We start from the raw sequence: 27247 nt of genomic DNA on the forward strand, positions 1-27247 counted from the left end.
AGTCCTGAGCAGAAGGTGCTGAATGAGGAGAGAGGAGAAAGTGATGTGGTGGAGGCTGGGCCAGGGAGACCCCTCTACTCCCAGGCATGCCCTGGCTCTTCCTGCTGCCAGGCCTTGGGTCCTGCCATTTGTTCTGCCTGGAAAGCCTCTTCCCATCTCCACGTGTTGAAATCCTACCCTTCCTTGCAGAGCCAGCCCAGATGTCCTCGAAGTCTTGCCTCACTCCTCCAGCTGGAAGGGCTGCTCCCTGCTACAAACAAACTTCCCTAGCACAAAATCTGGACCTCCCTCAAGGCGCTCACCACTTCCTGGCTTGGGTTGTGGTGTTGGCCCCTCTCTCCACCCCATAGGCAGAGGCTCCTCCAACTGTTCCCTGTATCCTGCAGGGCCTAGGGCCCAGCACAGAGCAGATGCCCAAGCCACTCTGGCTGAACGAATGAGCAGTGATGAGTTTGGGGGTAGGTGGGCAATGATTATGACCCCATTTTACAGATGCGGAAATAGAGGCACAGCTAAGTGATAGACTTGGCCTTGGTCCCACAGTGAAGAAGTAGCAGAACCTAGACTCAGGCCAGTGTTTCTGGTCCCAGAGGCCGGGCTCTTTCCAGGGCAGCTTGGTGGGAGGTGAGGTAGGGTGGGGCGGAATGAGACTGGGTCCTGGGAACCAGCGGGCCACGGAGAGCTGCAGTTCGGACGGCCAAGTTCAGGGAAAGCGCAGCTGGGGAGGAGCCAAGGTATTTATTATGCTTGGTCTCCAGTTCCAAACAGAGCTGATGGATGGAGCTGCTCCAGTTCCTATAAACAGCTCGGGCCACCCTCCCCCCGCCCTCCCCATTCTTAGCCACCACAGCCCAACTGTTTCCAGTGCGATAGGGGTGGGGGTGGGGGGAGATGACCAAGAAGAGAAGAATGGGAGACGAGGGGGAGCAAAGGAGGGGGGAGGACAAAGATAAGACAGGGTCCTAGAGGCCTGAGGAAGCTGCAGGGAACGGAGGGTGGTCACAGAGGATTCTTTGCCCTCCCACTGGCCCCTGCTGCCGTGGGCGGCCCACAGTCTGCATTCCCCTGTCCTCTCTGTGTCCCCTGGGTCTGTTCAAAAGGCCTCTTCCTCGCCACATTCTCTGAGGGCTTGTCTCAACTCCACAAGCTTCTGAGTCCTGGAGGACAGGGGCCATTCACTCAGAAAACCTTTTCTGAGCTGGCTTTAGTCTGTGTTGGCTCACAGGCCCTGGGGACAGATAGGACTCCGGGTAGGACCTCCCCCCAGGAGCTCCTGGTGCGGTGGGTGGGTCAGGCAGACACCCAATGCTGAGGGCAGCCCAGGCCTGTGGGCAGCTGGAGGAAAGAAATCCAGACAGTCTTCCCAGAGAAGGTGATGGAGGTGATACAGGTGAGGGTGGTGAAGGAGATTGTGCCGGTGGGTCTGGGGTGAGCTGGTTCCGGCAGAGGAGGTGGGAGAGGCACAGGAGGCAATGCTGCCTAATGGTTAAGACTGCTGACTCCAGAGTGGGACAGCCTGGGTTCAAGTCTCATCACTGGAGCTCAGTTCTCTAAAATGAGGATGATAACAGTAGAAATCTCTTCAAAGATTGTCAGAATTAAACACGACAATGCACATCCAGTGCTCAGCATGCCCTAAAGTGCTCAACGATGGCCATCTCTGAGCATGTTGTGAGAGGTGGCGGGAGAGAGATGGGTCTCATGGGCCCAGTGAGCTGCCTGAAGGACAGGGGCACAGAACACAGACGGTGGGTCCCAGATCCTGGAGGATGTGGCCAGCCTGTGGGTGTGAGAGGGTGAGTTGCTGGCGCGTCCCGGAACCCGTTCCTGGTGGAATGCCACACCAGTGCATGGAACCCCGGGAGTTGGGCCCTGCACCTCAGGCTGACTGTGACCTGGGGGTGGCAGGGCCTCCCCTCTCCCTACAAGCTGAGAGCTCGAGAAGCTGGATGCTCTGATGACCTAGTTGGCAGCTGTGTCCACGTTTGGCTGAAAACAGGAATTTCTGCCTCACTGGGGGTCTTGGCCAGGTGAGCAAACTCCCCTGTTTGTCAGGAAAAGGAGTCAGGGACCTGGTGGGCTCCCTGCTGGAGCAGAGGCCCGCAGACCCTGGGCTGAGGTCAGCCTAAGCTCTTGCCTTCCCCTTAGGCCTTAATGGAGCACCTACTGTGTGCCAGAGGGTGGGGCTCTCTCCTCTCTCCCCCAGCCCTACCCCATGAAATAGGCGTTTAGAATTTCCCTTTGCAGACTGGGAGCCAGGAGAGGGAATGGGGAGGTGAGAGGGCATGGACCAGAGAAATGGAAGAATCTCCAGAAGGCAGAGCTGCCAACCCTGGGTCCAGGGGCTGCCAGGCCAAGGGAAGGGGTCCAGGGTGGCCGGCGGTGGGGAGGAAAAGCATCACTGAGCGGGAGCTTTCGGGAGAGGCAGTCAGGGAAGGGAAGGGCAAAGGCACAGAGCCAGGCTGCTGACAGGGGGAAGTGGAAGGTGTGAGGCCAGAGGAACAAGCACCCCCTGCTCTGTGTGCTCTGCCCTGGCCTGTCACGCCTCTCAGTGCTCCCCTACCCAGGTGAGGCTGCTTCTGTCCCACACCCCACATTCACCCTCCAACTCCAAGCCAGGAACCAGGTATGTTTTCTTCCAAGTTCAACCTTGATCTGCAGCCTGGCTGATCACTGAATTCTCCAGTCCATGGGGACCTTTAGCCCTCTACCTAGGGAGGCCTCTGGGTACCAGAGTTGGACTTTCAGGAGGGATGGGGCTGGAGACAGAGATGTGGGTCATCAGAGCAATGGAGTGTTTCAACAATGAGGCCACGGTGTTCCCAAGGGAAAAGGGCCTAGGATGGAGCTATCACCACTTACAGCTGGCTCGAGGAAGATGAGCAAAGACCGTGAAAAGGAGTGGCCTGGGAGGGAGGAGACGGCTTCCTGTGTGGGATCACAGCTGTGGGGAGAGCATGCCCAGCAGGGGTATGGGTGGGGGGCCTGCTGCACAGGGCCTAGGGAGAGGAGGTCTGAAAAGTGTGCAGAGTTTGGCAAAGGATACCCCTGACGCTGGTAGCAAGGGCAGCATGGAGCTGGGAGGAGCTGAAGGCAGCTCCAGGTGGGTTGAGAACGGGAGGGGCGGGAAGGGAAGCTGGTCTATGAAGAGCAGGAGGAGGAAGGGGAAAATGGCTGAGGGGCTTCTCACTATTTTTAAGATGGGCAAGACTTGAGTCCAGCTGAAGTCTGAGAGGAAGATGTAAATAGAGAGGGAGAGGCTGGAGGCAGAAGAGAGCATGACGGGGCAAGGGAGAGAGGACGGGGCTGGGGACCCCAAGGAGGAGGGGCAGTGCAGCCTCTGAGATGGGGCACAGAGGGCTGAGCACAGAGAAGGGGAGGGGGCCTGTAGCTGTAGCAGGAAGGAAACAAACAGAAGCCCCCAGCCTCTCAGCCCTGGGGTGGGGAGCACGCTCGCCTGTTGAGTGTAGGGCGACAGAGGTGTAGCAGGGGCTGTGCTAGTGGCTGCGGCTCCAAGGTCCAGGGTGGTGCTGGCTCAGAGCCTCAGTGTCCTCAGGGATTTGCCATGAGGATTGAATGACCGTAATGGGATTGAGAGGCAGGGTTCAAGTGGATGCGATGAAGCGGGTTGCAAAGAGGAGGCTGGCGGCCACACTGCTTCTCCAAAATTAGTTTTTAATACATTCAGGTAGGTTATACAAAGAGTTGGTCCCGAGGCCTGGGCTGCGGCCTGGGTCCTGGGAACTGACAGCAGCATTGTGTAGTGTTTTCAAAGATCAGGCGTGAGGACCCACACCTTGGCCTCCAGGCCTAAGGAAGAGTGTCACGTGCAGTAGCACCTGTGGTTGTGATCCCAACCAGGACTGGGTCTGCCTGGGTGCTCCACACATCACCAGGGCCTAGCCCTGGCTCTGCCCATTGACTCTCCCTTAACTTCCTCTGGGCCTCGGTGTTCTCCTCTGTAAAATGGGGTGGAGAGAGTGGCATTTTCATTTTCTTGCACATTACTGAGCCCACATCATGAGCCAGACTGTGGGCCAAGCACAGGTAAGATGATGAAGACAGCAACACAAGGTCTTGAGTTGGTCCCAGCGTGTCCATTCTTCCCAGACAGCTCATGACTCCATGCTATGAGGGATAGGGGGTTATCTGGGTGAGCCTTTCTACCTATTTTTCCAAGAGGGAAAAAAAAAATCCTGCATGAGGAGGCACAGAAAGGAAGTTTGGAGCCAGCATTATCTTGTGATGTGACAGCCAAGAGAGGACATCACTCTGGTCCAACCCCTAATCTCATCCCCAAATAGGGCTCTCTTTTTTTTCCCCAGAGGCTCTGTATAGCTCTCCACAAGTTTCATTCTCTTCCTAAGCCTCAGTTTCCCCATCTGTGCAATGGGGAGGTTGGATTCAATAGTCTCAAACTCCAGGCTCTGCTCAATAGAGGAAAAGGGAATGAGAGCATGCAAGAGCACAGAGAGAACAGGAGAACCCACACCAGGGTGGAAAGGATGGAAGGAGGGAAACTAAGGCAGAGAAGGAGGAGAGCGCCTGCAGCTGCCTGCCTGGGAGAGAGGAGAGAGCAGGTATGCATAGCACAGGATACTTCCAGACCCTGCTCGGGCTATGTGGAGCCACTTCCTGTCCACTTAACGGCCTGCAGCCCCTGCAGTGGCAAAGATCAGGCCCTGGAGACAGAAGTATGAGGGTTTGAATCTCACCTAAGGCATTAGTTAGCTGGGGCCCTGGAAGGAGATTTGTAGAACTTCAGTTTCCTCTTTTATAAAATGGGGATAAAATACCAACCTCCAAGGGCTGTCATATAGGGGCAGACACAGGCTTGGATTCACATCCACATCTGCCAAGCTGGGTGCAAAACAGAATCAGATATCTAAGGTTTTAGCTCCTGGCTTAGCAGCCAAGGCGGGGCTGCGATGGAGAAGGGCTGGGCAGGGACGGCGCTTAGAGCAGTACTGGGGTCAGGCTGTGTAACATGAGAGTGCCAGGCGGGGAGACGGCCTGTCCAGAGCAGGAGACGGAATGGTCCAGCGCCGGGCTGGACCCCTTAACCAGACCCTGCTGGAGCCGCCGCGGCCCGCCTAACAGCACCAGATCCAAGACACACTCGTATGGCTCCAATTCTCTCTTCCGGTCATAAGCTTTTCATTTTCAGAGAGACTGAAAGTCATTATCAGAAGATGTGACAAACAGTCTGCTTGGAAATGTCTCAGACAAATCCTCCCAGGCTTGGCCCTCTCTCACCCTGGCATGGCTGGGGCAGGACTCTTCGCATCGAACCAGCGGGGCCTGCCGAGCTCTGGAGCCCCGGGCTTTCACACCTCAGGCCCTAAGCACACTGCGTGGTCACCACGCGGCTCTGTAGCACTCCCTCCTACCAGACTGGGAGATTCTTGAGGGCGGGAGTGTATCTTATTTCCCAGCATTCCCAGTGCCCAGAGCAGAGTGTGGCACAAAGTAGATGCTCGGTGAAGATTTGTTGATCTGATAGGTCAACATTATTCCCTGCTGTCCCTGAAACCGCCCAACTTCTGGCTTCCACAGCTGGACCCAAAGTGCAGCCCGGGAAGGGGGTCACCCGCTGATGCAGCAGGCGGCAGAGAAAGGTGTCCCGGGTTGCAATTTGGAGACCAGAGTTCTGGGATCCTGGGTCACTGTGTGACCTTGAGTCAGTCCTCACTCTTCTCTGTACCTCAGGCTCCCCCATTGACCTAGAGTGTCTCCCGGCTTCTTTAGGCTTTATACTGTTGGTTAAACTTCTGCCGGCGGACACAGCAGCAGGTGGCCAGCGTGGTGAGGAGGATGGCAGAGACCAGTATGAAGGTGAGGATGATGATGAGGTTGATGTTCTTGAGCCCCCCCTTCTCACAGTCCTCGGGACGCACGTGGCTCAGGGACACCTCCTCCTGGGAGCTGAAGCGGCAGATCAGGTCCTGGGTAGCGTCCACGTCCACACGGCCCTGGTGCAGCTGGGCTGCCAGCCAGCCATTGCCACAGCAGCTGAGTGGATTCCCCTGCAGGTAGAGGCGCCGGAGGCTGGTCTCCAGGCCACCCATGGCACTGCCTGGCAGGAGGCTGAAGCTGTTGTTTCGCAGGTCCAGCACCTCCAGTGACACAGCCTGTGTCCAGGCGGGAAGGTGGCTCAGGCGGTTCTCGGCAAGATTGAGCCGCTTGAGGCAGATGAAGCAGGGCAGGTCCACCTGCAGGACCGTCAACCCATTGCCCTGCAGTGCCAGGACTTCCAAGGAGGCCTCCAGGCCTGTCAAGGCCCCTGTGGCCACCTCCAGCCCAGGGTTGGAAGAAAGGTCCAGCTCAGTCAGTGGGGTATGGAGGAAGGCCCCTGCCCTGAGCAGCTCTATCTCATTATCCACCAGGCTCAGGCTGCGGAGGGAGGCGATGCCAGAGAAGGCCACACAGCTGGCGGGGCCGGGCTCATTCGGCCCCCCACAGGGGCTGACCCGGTTCCCCTGCAGGTTGAGCCGCTGCAGGCTGGCCAGGTTGGCAAAGGTGTATGGAGGCAGGTCCCGCAGGGCATTGCCCTGTAGGAGCAGTGTCCGCAAGGACCCCAGGGCTCTGGCGCCCAGTTCCAGTGTCTCCAGGGCATTGTGGCTTAAATCAAGGAGCATCAGGCAGGGCAGGGAGCCTGAGCGCCGGGCCTCAAAGGTCCGCAAGCAGTTTCTGCTGAGGTTCAGGAAGCACAGGGAGGTCAGGTGCTCAAGAAAGCTGTCGGGGATGAGTTCAATCTCATTGTAGCTCAAATCCAGATTCAAGAGCTGGGAAAGGGGGCGGGCACTGACATTCCCATTGGGGGTTGAGAGGGGCAGGGCTGACCAGCCCTCGGAAGGCGCGTGGATGCCCTTGCTGTCCTGGGGTGGCCCTGTGGGGAGCCGGATGAGGTTGTTGGACAAGTTCAGGTAGATGAGTCTCGGGAGCGCGGCCAGGTCGGGGAAATGGAGCAGTTTGTTCTCCCGCAGGTCAAGCCAGGTGAGCTGGAACTCGGCCTGGGGCTGGGAGGCCGTCTGAAAGGCCTCAATGCTGTTGCAGCTCAGGTCCAGCACCCGCAGCTGCTGAAGGCTGAAGTCGGAGATGCAGGTGAGGGAATTCCTGGAAAGGTTGAGATGGGTCAGGTGGGGCAGGCCCTCGAAGGCGCCATCCTCGATGTCCATCAGCACGTTGCTATGCAGGTCAAGCTGCTCCAGCGCAGGCATGTCCCGGAAGGTGTGGCGGGTGAGGCGAGTCAGACTGTTCTCCGCCAGTGAGAGGGTATGCAGGCTGGGTGCCTCCCCTAGCAGCCGCTCCAGCAGGCCGCTGTACAGGCTGTTCCCAGACAGGTCCAGGGAGGTCACACGTGGCAGGGGGCCCAGACCACCGGCACTCAGCGCAGTGGCCATCGCCAGCCGGTTGTGAGCCAGGCTGAGGTGCTCCAGGTGGGTCAGGGCCTGGAAGGCTCCTGGCTGGAGGAAGTTGATCTCATTGGTGCTCAGGTCCAGGTGACGAAGTGCCGTGTAGAAGCCCAGGGGTGAGGCCAGGATACTCCGCAGCTGGTTCCCAGAGAGATCAAGGGTCTCAGTGTCCGGCGGGAGCACCAAGGGGACCTGGAGCAGGCCCAGACCCTGGCACGAGACCTTCTTGTCCACCTGGGGAGGGGCAGGGTGGGGAGACAGCTGGCATAAGTGGGCGCAGTAGGGGATAAAACCAGACACGTTTATCCAGGAACCCGGCCTGGCTGGGAACCCTTCTCCCATGGACTCCCAGAATGCTCAACTTTCCCTCACCGCAGCCTGATCACCCCATGCCGGGATGACCCATCCGGCTCCCTGCCCCATCTGCGGCACCCAGCACAGTGCTGGGCATTAAGGAAGGAACTCGATGAAGTTTCTACGGGTGGACAGATGGAGAGATGACAGACAGATAGAAGGACAAATAAACTAACAAAGAAACCCTGTACTTATTATTACCCCTCTTACAGGAAACAGCCATATATCCCACAGAGTGACCCCAAGCCAGTGAGCAGCAGGGCACAGCAGGGACCCAAGGCTCCTGGTTCTATGCAGAGAGTTAAATTTCCAGGGGCAGGATGGGAATTTCTCCACTTTGGGAGAAATGTTTCCAAAAGGGAAAACTGTAATTTGTGCTCTGTCATCAGTTTTTATCTTGGCCTCAGACCTCATTCAGGCTCTCGTGTCGTGGGCAGAACCTGGGTCCCGGGGCCTGCCTTCCTTGTGGATGCTTCCCAGGGGTGGCCTCCTCTCTGTTGCTGTTACCTGCTAGGGGGTGGCTTTCTTCCCAGGCTGGGTCAGGGGACTAGGCCCCTGGAGGTGGGAAGGGGCAGGGAAAAGATGGCCAGAGCCAAATCCACAGCCTTTGGTGACGAGACCATGTTTGTGCTGTGCGACCTCCAGGAAGTCACATAACCACTGTTTTCTTACGTCCTTCCCCAGCAGCCACTCAACATTTGACATCTTCGTTAATACTTTCAGGCCTGTGGTCCCATTGGTCTTTACCACAGCCTGTGCATCTGATACGATCACCCCATTTACAGAAATCTAGGCTCAGGGAAGGGAAGGGAGGTGCCAGGATTGCCCAGCTGGTGAGGAGCAGAGCTGGGATTTGAACCCAGGTTTTTTAACAACCAAAGGCCTCAATCTTGTTCTTCCGCAGATGTACCTTCTGGGACCAAAATTCTTTCTGTGCAAATGCAGGTCTCCCTTTTCTCTTCCAGGCCTCCAGGAACCCCAGCCTTTCCCAGAAAAGAGTCTGACTTCCACAATCACCGGGCTCAGGCTCACTGCCCCCAGCTTCTGTCTCCACTGACCCATTCTGGCCCATTCACTGCTAAATGCCTGACAACGGCTCAAAAGCTCCACTCTGACTATGAGGCAGCTTGGCTTAAACTTCTCCATGGTGAAGTCCAGGACCCTCAGCAGGGCCTTCGAGGCTGTTTGTAGCCCCTGCCAACCTGTCCCCCACCTCCCACCCCAGCCCACATGCAGTGACCACAGCTGACCACTGCCCATCATGCCCTCCCACACCCACTGCTGAGCCTCCTCCCTGAGCTGGATATGCCATCCCCAACCAGATCCACATGTGAACTCTTCATGTTGAGCTTCAGGGCCTCCTCTACCAGGGAGCCCTCCCTGACTGTGCTTCCTCTCAGAGCTTTGCCCCGCTGAATTGTGGCTGTTTGTGTGGGGACCTGCTAGACAGCGAGCTCAGAGCAAACAGGGACTGGTTTGGTGGATGTGGATGCCTTGGACCTGACTAGCAAGTCAATTTTTCCTAATGAATGAGTCCCAGGCATCATCGGTTTAGTAAAGGTCTGAGGCACTGAATCAATCACTTCTCTGGGAGGAAAGAAAATGGATGATTGATATTTTCAGAATATAGTCAAAGACGGCTAGAGCAAGAAGAGTTCAGCTCACCCACTTCCCAGATGGGGACACTGAGGCCTGAAGATGACAGTGACTTGCATGAATTCACAGTGAGCCAGTGGCTGAGCTGGTAGGGAAGGAACACAAGCTGGCGTGTTCCTCTCCTGGTCCAGCTCTGCGCTTCCTCCTGAGAGCCCCAAGGTGAGTAGGCGGAGGAAGAGACCTGCCCAGCCTCAGGCCTCTGTGTGGCTCTTCCTACTCCATGCAGCACAATGACTCCATGTAGCCTCCAAGGGAGGCAGGTTCACAGGGGCCTCAGGAGGCCCAGGGATGCCCCGGCAGTTGGGCACTTGTGAGAACCTGAAACCTGCCTGGCTGCCTTGCCCATCCTTGCCCTTCCTCCCTCACAACCTCTCTGCCTGCAGGGGCCACTAAACATAGCCTCCTCCTCACAGCCCTTACCCCCTGGGGCATTCCTTATTTAAAGCAGAAACAACGAAATGACCTGTGGTGGAGCCCCAGCTGTGTCAGGCTTCGTGCTGAGTGCAGAGGCCCCTACCCCATTAAATATTCCCAGGCATTGTTCACCCTGCTCCTATTGTACCTCTAACGAAACTGAGGCTAAGGGGAGTGGGCTGCCCAAGATCAGACAGGCAGGGGCTCAAAACTCTCATTTGCAAATTCCTTTTCCTATTGGTGCCAGCCAAGTTCTGACCACTGGGCCCTCAGCTGGTCGGCACAGCAAAGAGCATCAGGGACCCACTTACTGAGTGTTACAGTGTGGGGGGCACTCTGCGGTGCCCCACGTGTTACCCCCGGGCAAGTGGAGAGGCATACTGCCTCTGGATAGGCAAAGGCTCCCTGGGGCACTAGCCCCTGAGACTTGATCCAGGACACAAAGTTTGCCAAGCCCACAGCCCAAGCCTTCCTCTCCATTCAGGGGCCCAAGACCCCTGCTCTGGAAGCCTGCTCAGGGGGCCTGCTGGTGGGCAGGGCTGCACTGGGATGCCCAGCTCTCCAGTCCAGTCCAGGAAAGAGCCTGAAGTCCAGGATGGTGCTCAGAGCTCCACTTCCAGGGTCTCCATGCCTCCTTCAGCTCTGAGCTCCCAGCATTGCCTGGCTTACAGTGGGAGGGAATTGGAGGAATTGGCCCTTGGCCAGAGTTTAGAGCTCCCACCCACTGTTCTGGGCTATCAGGATACCATTGCCCAGCTTCCTTTTTGTAAAACAAAGACTTGCCATCCAACTCCATTTCACCACCTGATCATGGGAGGAAAGCAGAGTAGGGAGAGGCACCAGGCAGTGAACAGCGGCAAAGGCAGCTGGGTTCAAATCCTGTAGGTCCCTGGTGGGTTACACGTGTTCTCCTTCCCCTCCCGTGTGTATTATCCCCATGCTGGTTCAGAAAGTGCTTTCCTATCTCTTATCTCATTTCCCCAGACTCCAAAACTCACTCGCTTCCCGTCTGCCTGTTGGGTGGTTAAGGTCTTTCCCCTCTGAGCCTCATCTCCCTGAGGTAGAATGTGCGTTTGTATTTGGTGACGTCTGAGGCCTTCTCTGCCCGTAATTCTGGGCTCCAGGAATCTTAGAAGGGCTCTGAAGAGCAAGAAAGGTGGTGGCAACAGGAGACACTGCACCCCCAGGGAAGGGCTGCGGGCAGGCAGCTGCCGGCACTTCCTGCCTCCTGAAGCAGCTGCTGGTTCTGTGTCATAAGCTTCTTCGAGTCTCAGGTCCAAGAGGGGCTTCCGGAGGCCCTGCCCTTTCCCCAGCCAGGCTCTGGTCTCAGTGACTGCCCGGCCTTACAAGTGGACCTAGGTGTTCTCTTTGCCCTGTATCTCATAGAGTCACAAGAACTTTAGGGCTAGTTTCCCTGGCTTGGGACAGGAAAAAGGAATAGAAGCAAATCAGACTTGGTCCTTGCCCTAGGGAAGTTCATGGTCTGGCAGGTGAGACAGGCTTAGACCCTTTCACCAACCCCCACCACGTGCTCAGTCTTCTCTGTATTGAGATAGAGGGAAGCCTGGGGACCACAGGAACCCAGAGGAAGGTGTGATCAGACTAGGCCAGCCTGGGAGGGGCTTGGGGAGGCTTCCTGGAGATGGCAACATTTGACCTGGGCAGTAAGGAGTGAGAGGCACCCCAGTGGGCAGTCCCAAGTCAAGGAGCCCAGTTAGGAAGGGGATTTGTCCCCAGGAGGGATGAGCACAGAGGAGCCCCCCCCAGCTGACCTACCCCAAATTCCCCATACATATATACATTCTAGATCCCCTAGCTGGGCCTACTGCTCTGTGGGGACAGCTTGGGGGAATACAGTGTAATATCAGCCTCACTGTTCCCAGCTGAATGACCTTGGAAAAGTCACAACCTCTCCTAGCCTCAGTCTCCTCCTTTGCAAAATGAGAATAATGGTGCTTACCTGGCAGGATTGTTGGGTAAACAAGGTGTTTAAACATTCTAGTAGGTGCTCATTAAATGCAAGGTACATTCCCTTTCCTCTCCTGACTCTTCTAACTTCTGGCTTCTGGGGCTGGGGCACTAGCACACCCTAGGGCAGGGAGGTGGGGGTGGCCCTCACCCTGTCTGGGCAGAGCATCTTACCATCTTACATGCCACTTTGTCTTGGTGTTGTGCAGCCAGGCCTAGGGTCAGCAGGGCCAGGAGCAGCAGGATCTGGGGGCTCATGGCTCTGTGTAGGGCGGAGAGGAAAGGGGAACACTGTAAGACCACTGGCTCCTTCCCACTGCCAGTCCCCACTCCCACCCATTCTGTGCCTGCCCTCGGAACCTCAGAGCACGGCTGGAGCTGGAGTAAAGGTGCTTTGAGCAGGGGAGAGCCGCGTGGGAAATGGGCCTGCAGCCCATCATAGTAGGCCTCTCACCCAGGCCAAGGAGCCGCCTGTTACCCAGGGGAAGCAAGAGTTTTAAAGCGGCAGGTGACTTGGCCAGATGGGGGTTTTCAAAAGACCCCACCCGCCGGAAGACAGCCCGGAGGGGATGCACAGAAGGCTGACAGACCCTAAGGGTTACCCTAGGCCATGCTCAGGGCCAGGGAATGGGGGCATGGGGATGTAGAGGGGGTTTGGAGGGTGGGCCTCTGACTACATTTCCACCCAGGCCACACAAGTCCTCCATACCAGCTCCTCAGTCCCCATATGGAATTCCTCGTTTTCTGCCCACTCCCCCACCTTTATTTTGCCCTTTTCCTTTTGATTCTCTGATTCTCGAGCCCTTGCCATTGTTCAAGGCTTGGGCCCGGGCCTTGACAGGAAGCCCCACAGGAGGCCTGGCTGCCCCAGCACTGCTCTGCGGACTTCCCCAGGAGCAGCCTGGCAGGCCCTGTACTTTCACTGAAGCCACACTCTGGCCTCCTGGGCCAGCCCTTCCTTCTGAGAGCAGCCAGGGGTGGGGCTAAGGGGACTGCACAGGCCCTCAGCAAGGTCAAATCCCAGTGCTGCTGGAGGCTCACTCACCCCCTCACTAAGGACATTGGCCAAGTGCTAGGGATATACAAATCCATCCATGAATTTCATTCATTCATTCACACCTTTACTGAATACCTCCTCAAATCTGGCTCTGTGCTGGGAACCGGGAACTCAGAAAACAAATGAACACAAAAAAGAAGTGACAGCGATACAGAGAGTCTTAAAGAGGGACACAGAAAGCCTTCCAAGAGCACCAGGCGCACAGTCACCCACATCCGACTGCTCCCTCTTGTCTCCTCTACCTTCCTGCTGTGTGACCTTACAAGTCGCTTCACCTCTCTGAGCCTCAGTCTCCTCATTTGAGGTTAATGGCAGCCATGCCAAGTTTTGTTGAGAATCAAATGAGATGCCACTACCAGAGCCCCCATTATGCACTAGGCCCTCTTCTCGGCACTTTCTAGGCGTGAACTCATTCCATCCTCACAAAAATTCAATGACTTGGTTCCATGATCATTTTACAGAAGGGAAAAAGAAAGCTCAGCGAGCTTAGGTACTATGCCCGAGGTCACGCGGTGAACAAGCCACTGGCCCAGGCAAGTCTGGATCCTGGGTCTGTGCCCTTCAAATTCACACTCTCAGGCCTCCCACAGTGGGTGCTCCCTGAGTGAGTGCTGAACCGCGATTTTGAAGGATGCTGCAGGAGAAAAGGCATTTACAGGGCTTTTGAGGGCAGCGTCTTTGACTGTTGGAACCCACTAATGATGAGCTTTGGATGAAGATGGCTGCTGTGAATCCCATCTCGCTTGAAGGCATACAGACCACAGCCGGACCCGTGAACCCTATTCCCTGGCTCCCCTCAGGGCCACAGGCGCTGCCCCCGCAGCTGCTCTGCTCTCACCTGCATTACAGGTTGCGCTTTCACAGGAAACTTTGTTCTACTGTTTAAAAAGCAGAACGCCACCGCCCGTTAAAAAGTTAGCATATTCAGAACTGAGTGAAAACCCCTTTGCAGGGCCTTCCAGGCCGTTGGGGAGCATGCCCTGCCTGGCCAGCTCTTCCCTCCAGCCTCCTTCCCCAGTGTCCCCTCTCACACTCTGGATTCTGGACATCTCATATTTCTATCAGTTCCCTGAGCAGATTTTCCCTGCCCCAAACCTTCACTTCCTCCCCTCTCCTCTTCTACTAAAGACCTCCTCATCCTTGGGGTCCCAGCTTAGATGGGCCAAGAGGTCTTCTTTGGTTCCCCAAGTCTGGGCTATGTCCTCCAGTCCTCCCAGAGCCCCCGAGCTTCCAGTGAGCACAGCACCAAGCCCTCCGTGGGTACTGTGTCCCACCCCCCTCCCATGGGAAGTGCCCCTAGAGAGGGGCTCACCGTCCTGAGATGCATCTCACAGCACACAGCAGGTCAGCAGCGGCACAGAGAACTGACACCAGGAGTATTGGTGACATGGGGTCGTTAGTGACAGCAGTTCTCTTTGGCTCTCCCTTCACCTCCCGGCCACATTCCCTTCCCCTATTTGTGCCATCAGAGGGCTCTGACTGCTCTCCCTGAAAAAGAGACCCCAGATCTTCCTACTTCCCTCTTGTCACTGCCACAGACTGAGATGCCACCCCAATACCGGCCTTAACCACAACACACTGACCCCTTATAATCTGTCCTATACCTAGCAGCCAGAGAGATAAAATCATCTGTCAGACCCTAAACCTCTACTGTTTGAAAATCTCCAAGAAAATCCAGGCCATCCACAGTCTCCTCTCTGACTCTTGTCCATTTTCCCTTCCCTCACTAAATTCCAGCTTTCTTGCTGTTCCTTCAACACAGCAAATTCATTCCTGCCTCAGGGCCTTTGCTCCTGCGGTTTCCTCTCCCTGAATGCTCTTCCTCAGCTCCTCACACATGTCATTGTCTTCCCACATGTATCATTTCCTCATCATTTATTTCTTATCATGTGGGAACAGGGGCCTACTAAGTAGGTGCTCACTAAAGACTAGTGAACAAGTGGCAAAGTCAGGGCAGAAGCTCAGCTGCAGCAGACTGAGTGGAGAGTGCCAGGTGAGGACAAGGAAGGGTCCTAGGCCCTTATTTCCCCTTCCTCTGCCAAACCCCACTCTATCCCCAAGGTGGCCCTGTGCACATCCAGAAGGGACCGTCCCTGGAGCACATGGGCACTCTGTCCTGGCATCTGACAGGAAGGGCCCCTCAGCTGTGGGCCCTCCTCAGTGGTGCCCAAGACTACTCTCTCTCAAAAAGGAGGACGGTGTCACTTAGACCCAGGCATGCATCCAAAGCCCACCACTCACCAGCTCTGCTCCCTAGGGTAAGTTCCTTCATTTCTTGGTGCCCCAGTGTCCTGTTGCAGGGCAGGCAGCTGGGTTCCAGTTCTGCCACTGGCCAACCCCAACTATTGTGATGATCCGGCAAAGAATAGCAGCAAAGGTGCCCTGCGTCCTCACTGTCCTTCCAGCTGGCACAGTGACCCTCGCAGGGCTGAGCATCCCAGGTGAGGTGTGCTCAGTGGGGAGGCCCCAAGCCTGCAGACAAGTGGCCTGGGCAAGAGGAGGCAGAAAAGTGCTAAAGAATGTGTGTGTGTGTGTGTGTGTGTGTGTGTGTGCGCGCGCGCGCGCGCGTGTGAGAGAGAGACAGACAGAGAGAGAAGAGAGCAGGGGTAAGAGAGCAGGGGTACAGGGGGCAATGACTACTATCACAATAAGCCCACCCCTACATTTAAGGATGTTAGACAGTCTTTTAAGCACTTGACCTATATCACCTCATTTAATTCTCACAATCACCTATTGAGGCAATTACTGTAATTCCCATTTTACAGTTGAGAAAACAGGTTCCGAAAAGTGAAGTGACTTACCCCCAGAGTTACCCAGCTCACAAGGGCTTTGGAGCTCGGATTTATCCAGTTCTACATGACCTGAATACTGTGTTTTCTCCAGCACAAGCTGAGCCGACTCCCCCCATAGAACTGTCTTCTTTTGCCCATGAAGAAAAGGAGGCTCAGAGAGGTGACTTACCTAAAGTCACACAAGGAGCAAATAGCAGGGTCAGGATCAGAATCCAGTTCATCTACCTCCAAAGCAAATGTTTCCACTATACCGGACCAAGGTCTCCTTCCCTAAGCCCTGCCAACGACCCCTCACATGCAGGAGCAGGGCAGACTAGCTCACAGTCTGGGCTCTGAGGTCCTCTCTCCCTCCTCTCGGCCTCAGCTGACTTACTGGCAGAGTGGGGTCCTGGGAGAGCTGCTGCGGACGTTCCTGTCAAGCAGTGAATCACTAAGGGCAAGCCTCGTTCTGGAGACATGTGCATCCCACGGGGGAATTAGACCTTAACCCAAAGGAATGTGGCTGTGATGGCGGAATTTCAGGCAGCTCGGGGTGGGGGTGGGGGTCCCTCACATCTTACCAGCCATGAAGAAGGCTGGCTTCAGAGCCCCTTGCAGAGCGGTAGGTGCCTCCCACCCCACTACGAGAAATGGGCAGGCCATCTAGTGCTGTGGGATGGGCAGCCCCACGCCTGGCCGGGATCGGAACGTTGCAGGAAACGTGAATTCAAATTCCGGTCTGCCCTTGCCTAGCTGTGTGTTCCTGGGCAAGTCCGGTCTTCAGGCCTTTGTTTTCCCAGCTGTCAAATGGGAACCTCGGTCTCACTCCTTTGCGGGAAAGCTCCGCGGAGACAGGAGCCTTGGGGGCCTCCCAGGAACCGAGGGAGGGTCAGCCCCAGCCCCACGCGCGCAGTGGGGACGGCGGGAGGGGAGGGTTTGGGGGGCGTCTCGCGGGACCAGACCCCTCCCTGCGCTCGCGAGGGGCGCGCAACAGTGCGCCCCCCGAGGGCCGGCCACCTCGCCCGCCTGGCGGCTCCTACCTGGCTCAGCGCGGCCGCAGTTCCTCTCCCGGGCAGTCTCGGCACATTTTGCGCAAACCCGCCCCCGGGTCCCACCCCGCGCCAGACCCCGGGGTCACGGCCCGAGGAGGCGCAGGCCACTCAGCTGCCCCACCGGAGCCCCCGCGCTCCGGCTGCAATTTAAATACCTCTCCCGCCGGCCCGCCACGCCACGCCCCCCTCCGGCGAGGCCGCGGGGTCCTAGCGCCTGGCCCCGTGCCTCGGTTTATCCGGAGCTGGCGGAGGCGGACTGGGGCGGAGCGGCGAAGCATCTTCATCACCCTGGGACCTCGGCCGGGAAGGGGCGGGGACCCAGAGGGGTGAGATGAGAGGGCGGGAGGGAGAGGGGTCGCAGAGGAAGCGCCGTGGGAGCTAGGCCCGTCCCGGTGGCCGCCGCACGTGCAGTTCGCGGCCCCGCGGGGTCCGGAGGGGGTCGCGGTGGCTCTAAGAGCCGCAGGTCCACAGAGGAAATCCGGCCTGGCCCCGATTTCCCAGCTGCTGGCGCCGCCGCACTTAACGCGGGGGCAAACAGGCGAGGTGACGGCGGGGCTGAATGCGGAAGGAAATGACCCTTCTCTGGCCCTGGGGCGGCCGCGGAGGGGGTTCCCCGCACCAAGCCGCCCGCTCTGGTGGGTCCTGGCAGGTCACTTTTCCTCTCCGAACTGTGCTTTAGCGTCTAGACCCGTACTCCTCCATCATCTGCGGGGCCCTTCAACAGCCTGTGAAATAGCACCATCAAAGTCCTCAGCTTTCGGACGGAGAAACTGAGGCTAGGGCGGGGGCAGTGTGTACACATGAAAACCAATTGTCTGAGACTAGTAAGGTCCCTATTTATAGTTGGGGAAACTGAGGCTCAGAAAGGTTAAGTGGCATGTCTAAAGTCACACAGCTTGTAAGAATCAGGGATTTGAGCCCACTCTGTCCATAAAGCCAAGTCTGCTTCAGTTTGGTCATTATCTTGGCCGATTTTTTAAAGTATTGTGCAAATATAGGGTGGCGGTATTGTCGTTTAGATCGGAGGTTGAAGCAGATCTTCCCCAAAGCCACCCCTCTTCTAGATGCCTTGTCCCCACCAAATCACAGGTACCCTGCTCTGCTGCCTGTGGGCTCCAGGATGCGGGTCCCTAGAGGAGAGGGGCCCTGGCTGTCCTCCAGGTCCTGGTTCTGGGGGTGGAAGTGTTTCTCTTCCCTGATGGTCTTCCACAGTGTTTCTCTTCCCTGATGGTCACCAGCCCTAGAGTGGGGTAGGGTGCCCCATTTTACAGGCATGAAAGTGACCACCCAGGGCCTTCTGGCAAATCAGGGTAAGGCTGAGCTCAGAAGTGGGATTTCCTGAAGTCCCTACAGTTACTGTCTTTTCTTCTGCCTGTTCAGTCTACTGTGGAGATGGATCTGAGCAGATGGGGTCAACCCAGAGAGGACAAGCTGTGACAGCAGGTGCCCCAGGGGCCTGACCTAGCCTTAGAGGAGGAAATCAGGGAAAGCTTCCCTAAGGAGGAGGCCTGAGCTGCACTGAGGGGATGGGCAGGAGGTGCAGGTAAGGAATCTCTCAGCAGGGCCTGGGAAAGGTATCCAAACCTCTTTCTCTTCCCTCTCAGCCACCCAAGGCCTCAGATCTATGTCCATAGGGTCCTAGCTGGTCCATCCAGCCCCCTCCCTGGTCTCTAATGCTCCATTTGGTCAAATGGAACCTCAGGGCCCCATCTGTAAAGTGGGAAAGATAGTAGCTACTACTTGGAGTTGGTGCTAGAACTAAGTGCAATGGATCCAGCTGGAGCCTGCACCCAGTGGTTGTTAGGCAACTTCTCACTGCCTTTATTGTGGCAGTTGGTGGATACTCCTCTATCCTGCGGGCTTCCTTTTCCAGGTCCCTGTCCAAGGGGCCAAATGTCCAGGAAAGTGCTTTGAAGCTGCCCTGCAGTATGAGCAGAGTGACTGGATCATTCGGGCAGTTCCTGGCCTTGCATATCGGACCAGCTCCCCGCCATCCAGGCCCAGGCTGACTGAGCACTGCCTCACCCTTCCTGGAGCTGCTACCAAACAGAAATCACTGGGCTATGGCAGAGCTTCTGCTAGGGCCCAGGAGGGCGGGGCTGGGGCTATGGTGGGCTGGGGGTGAGTGCCCTGCCTCTCACTCCCCCGCCCCCCAGAGGCTGTGGTTGTGGTTAGTCAGCTCGTGGGGTTCCACCTTACTCAGTGCCCGGATGGGGCTCCCCAACATTTGAGGCAGATGGGCAACCAAGTGTGCCCACCTGCTGCAGATGCCTCTGGGGACCAGAGGCTAAAAGCCGGGAAGCCCACAGGCTCAGCACCCCTTCCTTCATCTCTTCACTTCTTCGGCAGTCATGTTGTTGTGTGACTTCTGGCAGGTTGCTCGACCTTCCTGACCTCGGTTTGCTGACCTGAAAAGTGAAACTAATAACAGTACCCGGTGTATGAGAATGGCCTGTAACGACATGTGTGAAGTTCCTGGTTGCGGGGACCTTTGTTCAGTAAACACGACCTCTCTTCTCTGGTGGGCCCAGGACAATCGCTGAATAAAAATGTCCAATGCCTACCTTTTTGGAACTCCCGGGCCAGATGAGAGCACAGAGGATGATTCAGTCCAGAGGCCTTGAAGGCCAAGTCCGGGAGGCAGAGCTTGAGTTTGCAGGAGTAAGGGTGGGTGGAAACTAAGCAGACTCAGGCTTGCCTGGCAGCCTTGTGGAGGATCTTTTAAAGGCCACCAAGTCCAACTTTCTTCTTCACCAGTGTCACTTAGCTTCTGCTGGCACACCTCCAGAAATGGGGAGTTCTCCTGGGCAGCCCATCAACAGACAGCTAAGGCTTCACGGTGTTGATATTTTTGTGGAAATGCTTCCATTCCTTCATGCATTGTCAGTGAAGATATAAGAGATGCATCTCTTCCTGTGTCCTCAGGACTACCATTCTGAGATGAAAAAATCCGCTCGGGCACCAAGTCAGGCTTAAGGCTCCCTGGGAGGATTTCACCTCAGGCCAGATTGAAACCTGAGGGTCCTACGCAGGAGCTAGTGGCCCAGAAAGGCGATGATGTGCACATCCTGTGTAACCTTGGACAAGCTGCTAAACCTCTCTGAGCCTTGCTGTCCTGATCTAACTGTAGAACCAGGGTGGAAAGGCCCATGGCACCCTAGACTGCCAATTTAGTCTCCACTGCTGTTTGCTGACTGCTCACTGTGGGTCAGTCCTTCATCTCATGTGGCAAATGAGAGTATAGGCAGCCTTCCAGTTAGGTGTCTTTATTCTCAATGACTGACCAGGAAACTCAGAGACCTTTATTCTCAATTACTGACCAGGCTCAGAGAGGTTAAGTAACTGCCAAAAGTCACACAGCACAGCTATGGAGCCAGTAATTGAACCAAGGTCTTCTGATTTTCAGGCCAGATCTCACTGCAGAGATGTCACTCCCTGCTTCTGCCCAGCACTCACATGAGCCCCTGAGAGTCTGGGAGTTACCTCATGAGCCCCTTCTGGGCCCTGCCTTCTAGGGCAAAACCCTGGGTTCCCCAGTTCTTCCCCTGACTCCCCTCACTTTCTCCCTAGGGCAAATGGGCTCAGGCCACACCATCTCTAGGCCACCTCCTGGAGGGGCAGGAGGATGTTATAAATGGCCCAGTGGTGGGGAGTAGCTGGTCTGTTGAGTGGGAATATCAAGGGCTTGCAGGACCGGGCCTGGGGCCAGGTTCTTTACTTATCCCCTGCCCATAGCTGTCCGACGAGGGGAGGCCTATCTCTGCCCCCATTTTACAGAGAGAGATGAAGCCTGCAGGGACTCTGTGACTTGCTGGAGGTCACACAGCGGACATGGTGGGCAGGCCCATCCAAGTCCTCAGGCTCCAAGTCCTCATTCGTGGCCAGAGAATGAGGGACTTAACTCTGCTGGTTTTCTGTTCTCGATGGAGGCACGAGGCACCCCCTCATGGAAGCACTTAGCGTTACCAAGGCAGGGGAAGCAGGTGCTGGTGAGGCCCCAAATACCCCACAACCACCACACGAAAGGCTCCTGGCTCAGAGTCCCGTCAGTGACTACTGTGGCTGAAGGGACTGGAGGCTCTCAGAGGCCCCAAGGGAGTTGGGGGGATGGACCAGGCAGGGCAGGATCAGAAGCGTCTCCACAACCTGATGCTGTGCTGAGCTGTGGACCATGAAACCGCAGCTTTCTGTAGCACTAGGCTGCTGGGAACCCGAGGGGTTGTGCCTTTGAGCCATGCAACTTTTTCCTCTGCTTTAACTGCTTAAAGGCTAAACCCGATGTACCCTTTTCTTGATGATCCAGTGTTTATCACTTTGGGCTTTGGTTATGGTCCATGAGGTCACAAAGTGTCATCTCCAAGGTACCAAAAACAGCAACAGAGCTAAGGCCAGGATGAGGTGGCTGCAAACACGTGAGCTCCTGAAAGCAGCACTCATAGGAGCAGGGCACCAGCACAGAGGAGGAGAGGTGGCCATGAATTTCAGAGAATCTTCCCTGCCTCCTCTACTCCCATGCCAAGAAATATGACAGATTCTAGGCCCAGAGAGGATGAGGACGTGGCCTGAGGTCACACAGTGCGCCAAGGGTCTGACTCTCTTCCTCCTCCACTTTCTTCCACAGGCCTCACGTGGGGTGCTCCTGGGTTCACAGAGCAACCCCTTCAGAGGTCTAGCCCAGTTCTTCTCAAGCTTTGGCAAGCATCAGAATCCCTGAGGGCTGGCTAAATGGATTGCCAGGCCCCACCCCAGAGAGCCTGGTTCAGTAGGTCAGAGGTGGGGCCCGGAATCTGCACCTCCAGCAAACCCTCAGTGGTGCTGATGCTGCCAGTCCTCAGACCACCCTTTGAGACGCACTGCTCCAGGGAAGCACCGCGCTGATGAGGAGCAGGCAGCCTCTGCGGTGGGGCTCGGGGCAGGCCCTGGCCTCTGCTCTCACAGTTGCCCAGTCTTCACCTATGAAGTGTGGATAACACCAGCTCCACACTGCATCGCAGAAACGAAGGAATGAAATGTAAAGGTTATGGTTAATAGAATTATTAATCTTTCTTACTGTGAGTAATTTCAAGTTGGGAAGGGAATAGGCTGGGCCAGGCAACTTTCTAATGCAGCTGTCATATTGCAACCCATTCAATCCTTAACTACACCCAAGAAGGTAGATATTATTATTATTATTATTATTATTATTATTATTAGCTGCAGCAGCAGCTCAATTTTGCAGATGACACGTGAGGAAATGCAGCAAGGATGAGTAATTAACTTAAGCTTGCACAGCCAGTATGGGTGAGTCCAGGCAGTGGGGCTCCAGCGCCTACCCACTGAATACTAGATCATATCGTCACTTGAAGGAGCATTAATGAGCCCAAAGAACAAATTATCTAAACGTTCTGTGTGTAGTTGTGTTCCCCCTCCCACCTTAGGTGGGGTGAGGAGGGGACTGAGAAGGGCAGAATGGAGGAAGAGAAGCAACCTGGGTTTCGGAGAGAGACCCACCCACATTCCCATCCTTGCCGTACCACTCACTGCTGTGTTACTTTGGGCTGGTGGCCTCACCTCTGAACCCAGTAGAGTGAGGGCAGCGATGGACAATGGACAGCTAGGGCAGTCTGAAGAGTGAGTGCACTTGTATTAAGCTGTTGCTCGCCAGTCAGTGGCACAGCTTGCGGTGCTCCCTGCCCAGGTCAGCATTTGAGGGTTTTGGCAGCAGCTATGGTCTTTGTGCTGGTTCGTTTCAGGGAGAGAGAAGCGGTTTTGAAGCTTCCCCTGGCTGTGCTCAGGGGATGTAGGGAAGAAACCTGCCTGGAATGTAGCTGTGGCTGCCCCTCGGGGACAGTGTGGGTGGGCAGCATGAGGGTACAGCGTTCCTCAGGAGGGCAGGTGGAAGCCCTCAAGGGGCAAGCGAGGGGGCGGAGGCCTGGGCACACCCAGTTGTCACAGGGACAGGGTCTTCTTAGGGACAGGTCACAGAGCCCCTATCTTGTCCTAGTCATGTTGCCATCTTCCTCATGACCATGGGGTGTTCCTAGAGTCCTTCAAGTACTGTCCATTGAGGGGAAGCTGAGGCTCTACAGGGGCAAGGAGGAGGCAAGAGCGGGGCTGCCCTCTCTGCTGCATTGGACTTTTACCCCTCCCCCATGGCATTTTTCCACCTGTTGATGAGACCCACATGCGCTCGCCCCACAGACACAGTGCACCTGCAGCAGCCCAGCCACAGCCGCACACACATCCTTCATATGCATCCTCAGAGGCAACACGAGATGCACAGGGTCACGACTCATGAAAACAACAAGCATGCATCGACCTCACACACAACTTTCACATAGGCACACACGCGACTCACAAACATTCAGACATTTCAGAGACGCCCTCAAAAGTCACAGTCACCACACACCCTGCACAAATCCAACTCTCAATTAAACACCACACGTGCAAAACACAACACAAACATGCACATTGAGCATACACAGTGTACACACACTATATCCATATATCCTACACAAACACCACACTCACAAACATACCACACACATTGCACACAAACACAGCTCACAACCAGTATGTACATTGAAGACTTAAAATACCAAGGCTCCTCAAACCCAGTGCACCAGAGCACACACAGCAGACAGAGAGCACAGATAAGCCTCTTGTCTGTGTGCATGGATGTGCACACACAAAGACACGTGAGCACGCCTGTATACACGGGCACGGGTGCACATGCTCATGGGAACTAGGCTGTCATCTCGCATGGCTCGTGACTCTGATTTTTCTCAGAAGCAGACCACACATAAGTCAAGTGGCTTCCACTAGGGCTGGTTTCCTGACATGAAAAAGGAAAGGAGGGGAAAGGACACAGTTTGGGCTAAATAAGTCAGACAGACTCCCTTGGCCTCCCAGGAATCTCATGATTAATCCAGCTGGGATGCTGTGAGCTTTGGGCCCTGGGAGCTGGGCTGGGGCTCCAGAATGCAGAGTTCTGTATCCTGTCTACTGAGGGATGGATGGCAGGCCTTGTCACCAAGCCAATCTCTCTGCAGGTCTGGAAGCTTAAAAAAGGGGTTATGTGGCCTCAGGGCTGCCACTCCCTGACTTCTTCTAGGCTGTGCGACTTCAGCCTGCTTGCCAGTTTTTCTCTCCTGTGATGCTGGGGTCAGGAGACCCGGGTTTGAGGCCTGAACCTGACTCCCCAAATCAAATTTGCCTCTGCTGGCATCAGTGACCACCTGGCCTCCTGGTGGATGGGCTGTGCTTCCTGCTGGCAGAGGCAGCACCTGCCTCCTGGGGGAACCTTCTGGGCAAGCCCTCTTGTACACGCCCCTGTTTCACAAGCCCCTTCTGGGCCTTCCAGGTTCCCTTCAGCTGTGGCCCCCTCCTCTCTTCTCCTCCTAGCCAGACCCACAAGGGAGCTAGCTACCTGCAAGAAAGCCACTCTTGCTGCCTCCATTGCCTCCACTCTCCACCTGCCTCCAGCTCCTCATTTCAACAAGCACATCCATGGCAGAACTGCTGTGGCTAGACCGAGGGACAGTGTCCAGGTCCCTTGGCTATGTTCTTCACAGCTTCCCCTCCTCCTTTAATGGCCCTCTTCCTGTGGCACCTTGGAACACCTGCTCCTGGCCCTCCTCTCTCCTCTCTTGCATCTCCTTCAGGATCCTGCTGCGGGCCCTTCTCTTCCTCCTCCTCCTCCTCTACCTGATCTCTAAACATGGAAGCTCCCGGAGCTCCCACTCGCTCTTTGGCCTGGCGTTTTCTCCCCTGGCCCTTTCCCCAGGACTGCTTCCTGGCCCAGGATCTCTCTTTTCCCGCTCATTCACTCAGGCCCCACATGGCAGCCAGATGGAGTCTCTCCAAAACACAGGTTTGACCAGGTCACCCTCCTGCTTAAAAGCCTTTGATGGCCCAGGGCGTCTGAGTCCACGTCACACTTCCCGTTTTCCTGTCTCTTTCACGACACACAGGGGCCAGGTTCTATATCACAAACCCACATACATCCTCCACCATCTCCTCTCCCCTTTCCTGCTCTCCCCAGCTGTGCCCAGTTAGCTCTTTCGAAGTCCCTCTCCCTCTCTCTTTCTCCTGCCTCTCCCTCCCCCTCTCTCTCTTCCTTCCCATCTATCTCTCCCTCTTTCACCTGATTTAGAGTTACCAGAGGTGAGGGCTGCAGAAACTACATTGTGGGGTTTCCATACCACTAAAAAGAAAGAAAAAAAGCCGAGCCTCCAGTTCAAAAGGCTCTTCACTTCCCTGCTACGTAAGTCCAGGAGGCCGAATGAGAGGGCATGGTGGCTGTGGGAATAAACAGCCCTTCAGTGCGCTTCCCCAGGCGGGTGGCCAGAGTTCATTTGTTTCTCTGCCTTTTCACTCTTCCATGTCCAGCCTACCCTGCAAGTTCTGACCTTGACCTGGGTCCACAGCACACTCCGGCATCTGCCCCCTCAACTCCTCCATCCACATCCAGAGACCTGGCTGCTGGCCTTGGCTTCACCTGGCCTCACCTGCCCCATCCTCTGCACCCTACTCCAGCTCCGTTCGCTGGGCCCTACCTTGCAGCTGGTGACCTTGTCTGAGTCACCTTTTTCCATATAGACCATATAGGCCCATAAGGCCACCAGGGTGGTGCAGGTGGTGGGGGCTTTGGAGTTGAGGTCCAGTTCTGCCCCTGGCTTGCTGGGTGACCTTGGACTGAGTCTTAGTAGCTGCATCGAAAATAGAGCGAGAATAATCTTTGCCTTGCATGATGGAAGTGAGAGGTACGTTGCAGATATTCTATCCACATTAGTTCCTTCTTTCTAGTGAAATAAAGACCCTCCCATGGGCTGCCCACAGGGGAAGCCTTGGAGACAGTGCCTGGGGAGACCTGAGCCGGCCCTTTAAAGGGTTCCTGGACCTTGGATCAGTCTTGTAGTTGTTCTTTGGGTAACCACCAATGAACCAGGAAGCTGAGGCTCGGTGCTGGTGGCTTAGGGACAACATGGAGATCTGGGGACAAGGGAGTGATGGAAAAAGGATGGAAAAAGGTAAAGCAGCTTCCAGGGAAGGGACTCCTGGAAGGAGAACTGAGGCTTTAAAAAGTTCATGAAGTTTGGCTGCATGGTGAGCCATGATGCGCTGTCTTCTCTGGCTCCCAGAAATTCTTCACCGACTCTCCATTTCTCATTGGTGCACTGGGGAGTTGGATGTGGTTTTAGTTTCTGTCAAAGTGAAGAGTGTGGGCTCAAGGTGGACACATGGGAAGAACAGAGACTGCCCCCATGGCCAGCTCCCACCAGCCCATGTCTGTAATAACAATTCTGAAAATATGCTGAGAGGATATTGTGATATTCCTCAAGCTGGAAGGATTTTGTACCCGGACACAGAAGTGATGGGGAAGGTTATCTCTAGCCCGCTGGTTCCAGGCCTTAATGGGTAATTAAAACTACTGATAGGAATACTTTTTTAGAATAAAAACCCTCTAGGTTGAAATTGGGGATCTGAAGGACAAGATGGGCCAGGGCATAGGGATAGAAAGGGGCTGGGCAGCCAGGGGAGAGAGCTGGCAGGGCCAGCTGGCGGGGGCTCCTCAGCAAAGGCCCTTGGCCATCAGTAGTGCACACTTGCTAAGTCGAAAAGTGACGTCGCAAGATCTGTGCTGCAGGTAGACTAGTGGTGGGAATAGAGGCAAGAGAGCAGCATGAAGCCTGGTGCCCTTGCTGTGCACCGAAGTCGGAGACCATAGTGACGGGCTGCGCAGGACTTGATGACTGATTGTGGAGGTGGTGGAGAGTTGTCATGAGAAGGACAGGGAAGAGGGGGCCATCACCTGTTTCTGCGCCAGGAGACTAGGCAGAGCAGTCAGGGTAACCTGTGGCTCACCAGGAAATGTGCACAGATCAGAGATGCTTCTCCTGTCTGTGGATGGGGTAGTCACACCTGCCTCCCAGGAGAGAGTGTGATAGGCCACAGGAGCCAGCATCCGGGAAAGAATGGTATCAAATGATCACCTATGCGTTATGTCATAGAAAATGTCAGTGTCTGGAGGCTGGACACATCCTGGACACATGCCAACTTGGGCCAGTCCTTTCCAGTGGGGAGGGGACCCTGAGATCTGCTGTTTCACATGCACAGGGGCCAGGTTCCATATCCTTGAGCCCACACTCTGCACGTTGACAGAGCCTAAAACCACATCCAGCTCCCCAGTGCGCCAGTGAGAAATAGAGAGCTGTTGAAGAACTCTCTCTGTGCTTCAGTCATTCAGGGAGGTTCCCCATGTGGGACTCCTCCGTGGGGTGCCCCATCACTCCGTGTATCCCCCTCCTCCCTCTCCCTGCTGAGCCCCGGGAGCCTGTGGGCTGGGGAGGGGTGGGGAGGAGTCCACGAGTCTCCAGGGTTGCCCGAGGGGCTCCTGGTTGACTCTGGAACAACTTGCCTGCCCCCTAGTGGATGGCTCAAAGAGTCTCTCAGGCCGCGGAAACCTGCGCTGGTCCTGATGGACTGGGGCCTCCAGCAAGAGGGACTTGTGCAAGGAAGTCCAGGTCACAGCCTACATGGGAGGTGGCATGGCCAGCCCTTGAGAAGGAGCCGGGCTTG

The 27247-nt window shown here is 55.9% G+C and overlaps 1 protein-coding gene across 5 annotated transcripts; it reads right to left on the reverse strand.

Annotated features, from left to right (window-relative positions):
* Window positions 1-3655: 3655 nt before the first annotated feature.
* On the reverse strand, window positions 3656-16809 carry LRRC32 (leucine rich repeat containing 32). 5 transcript variants are annotated; one of them, XM_005579141.5, is made up of 4 exons: window positions 16676-16809; window positions 15666-15825; window positions 11982-12069; window positions 3656-7649 (listed from the first exon to the last, which is right to left on the reverse strand). In XM_005579141.5, the coding sequence occupies exons 3-4, from the start codon at window positions 12063-12065 to the stop codon at window positions 5745-5747; spliced, it is 1989 nt and encodes a 662-aa protein (XP_005579198.1). In that variant the 5' UTR covers window positions 12066-12069; window positions 15666-15825; window positions 16676-16809; the 3' UTR covers window positions 3656-5744. The 5 variants fall into 5 exon arrangements, with proteins under 5 accessions (XP_005579198.1, XP_005579197.1, XP_073870932.1 ...); XM_005579140.5 differs by lacking the exon at window positions 15666-15825; XM_074014831.1 differs by lacking the exons at window positions 15666-15825; window positions 16676-16809 and adding an exon at window positions 15826-16085.
* Window positions 16810-27247: the final 10438 nt, after the last annotated feature.

The sequence above is a fragment of the Macaca fascicularis genome, chromosome 14 (assembly GCF_037993035.2).
Source record: "Macaca fascicularis isolate 582-1 chromosome 14, T2T-MFA8v1.1".
NCBI classification, from domain to species: domain Eukaryota; kingdom Metazoa; phylum Chordata; class Mammalia; order Primates; family Cercopithecidae; genus Macaca; species Macaca fascicularis.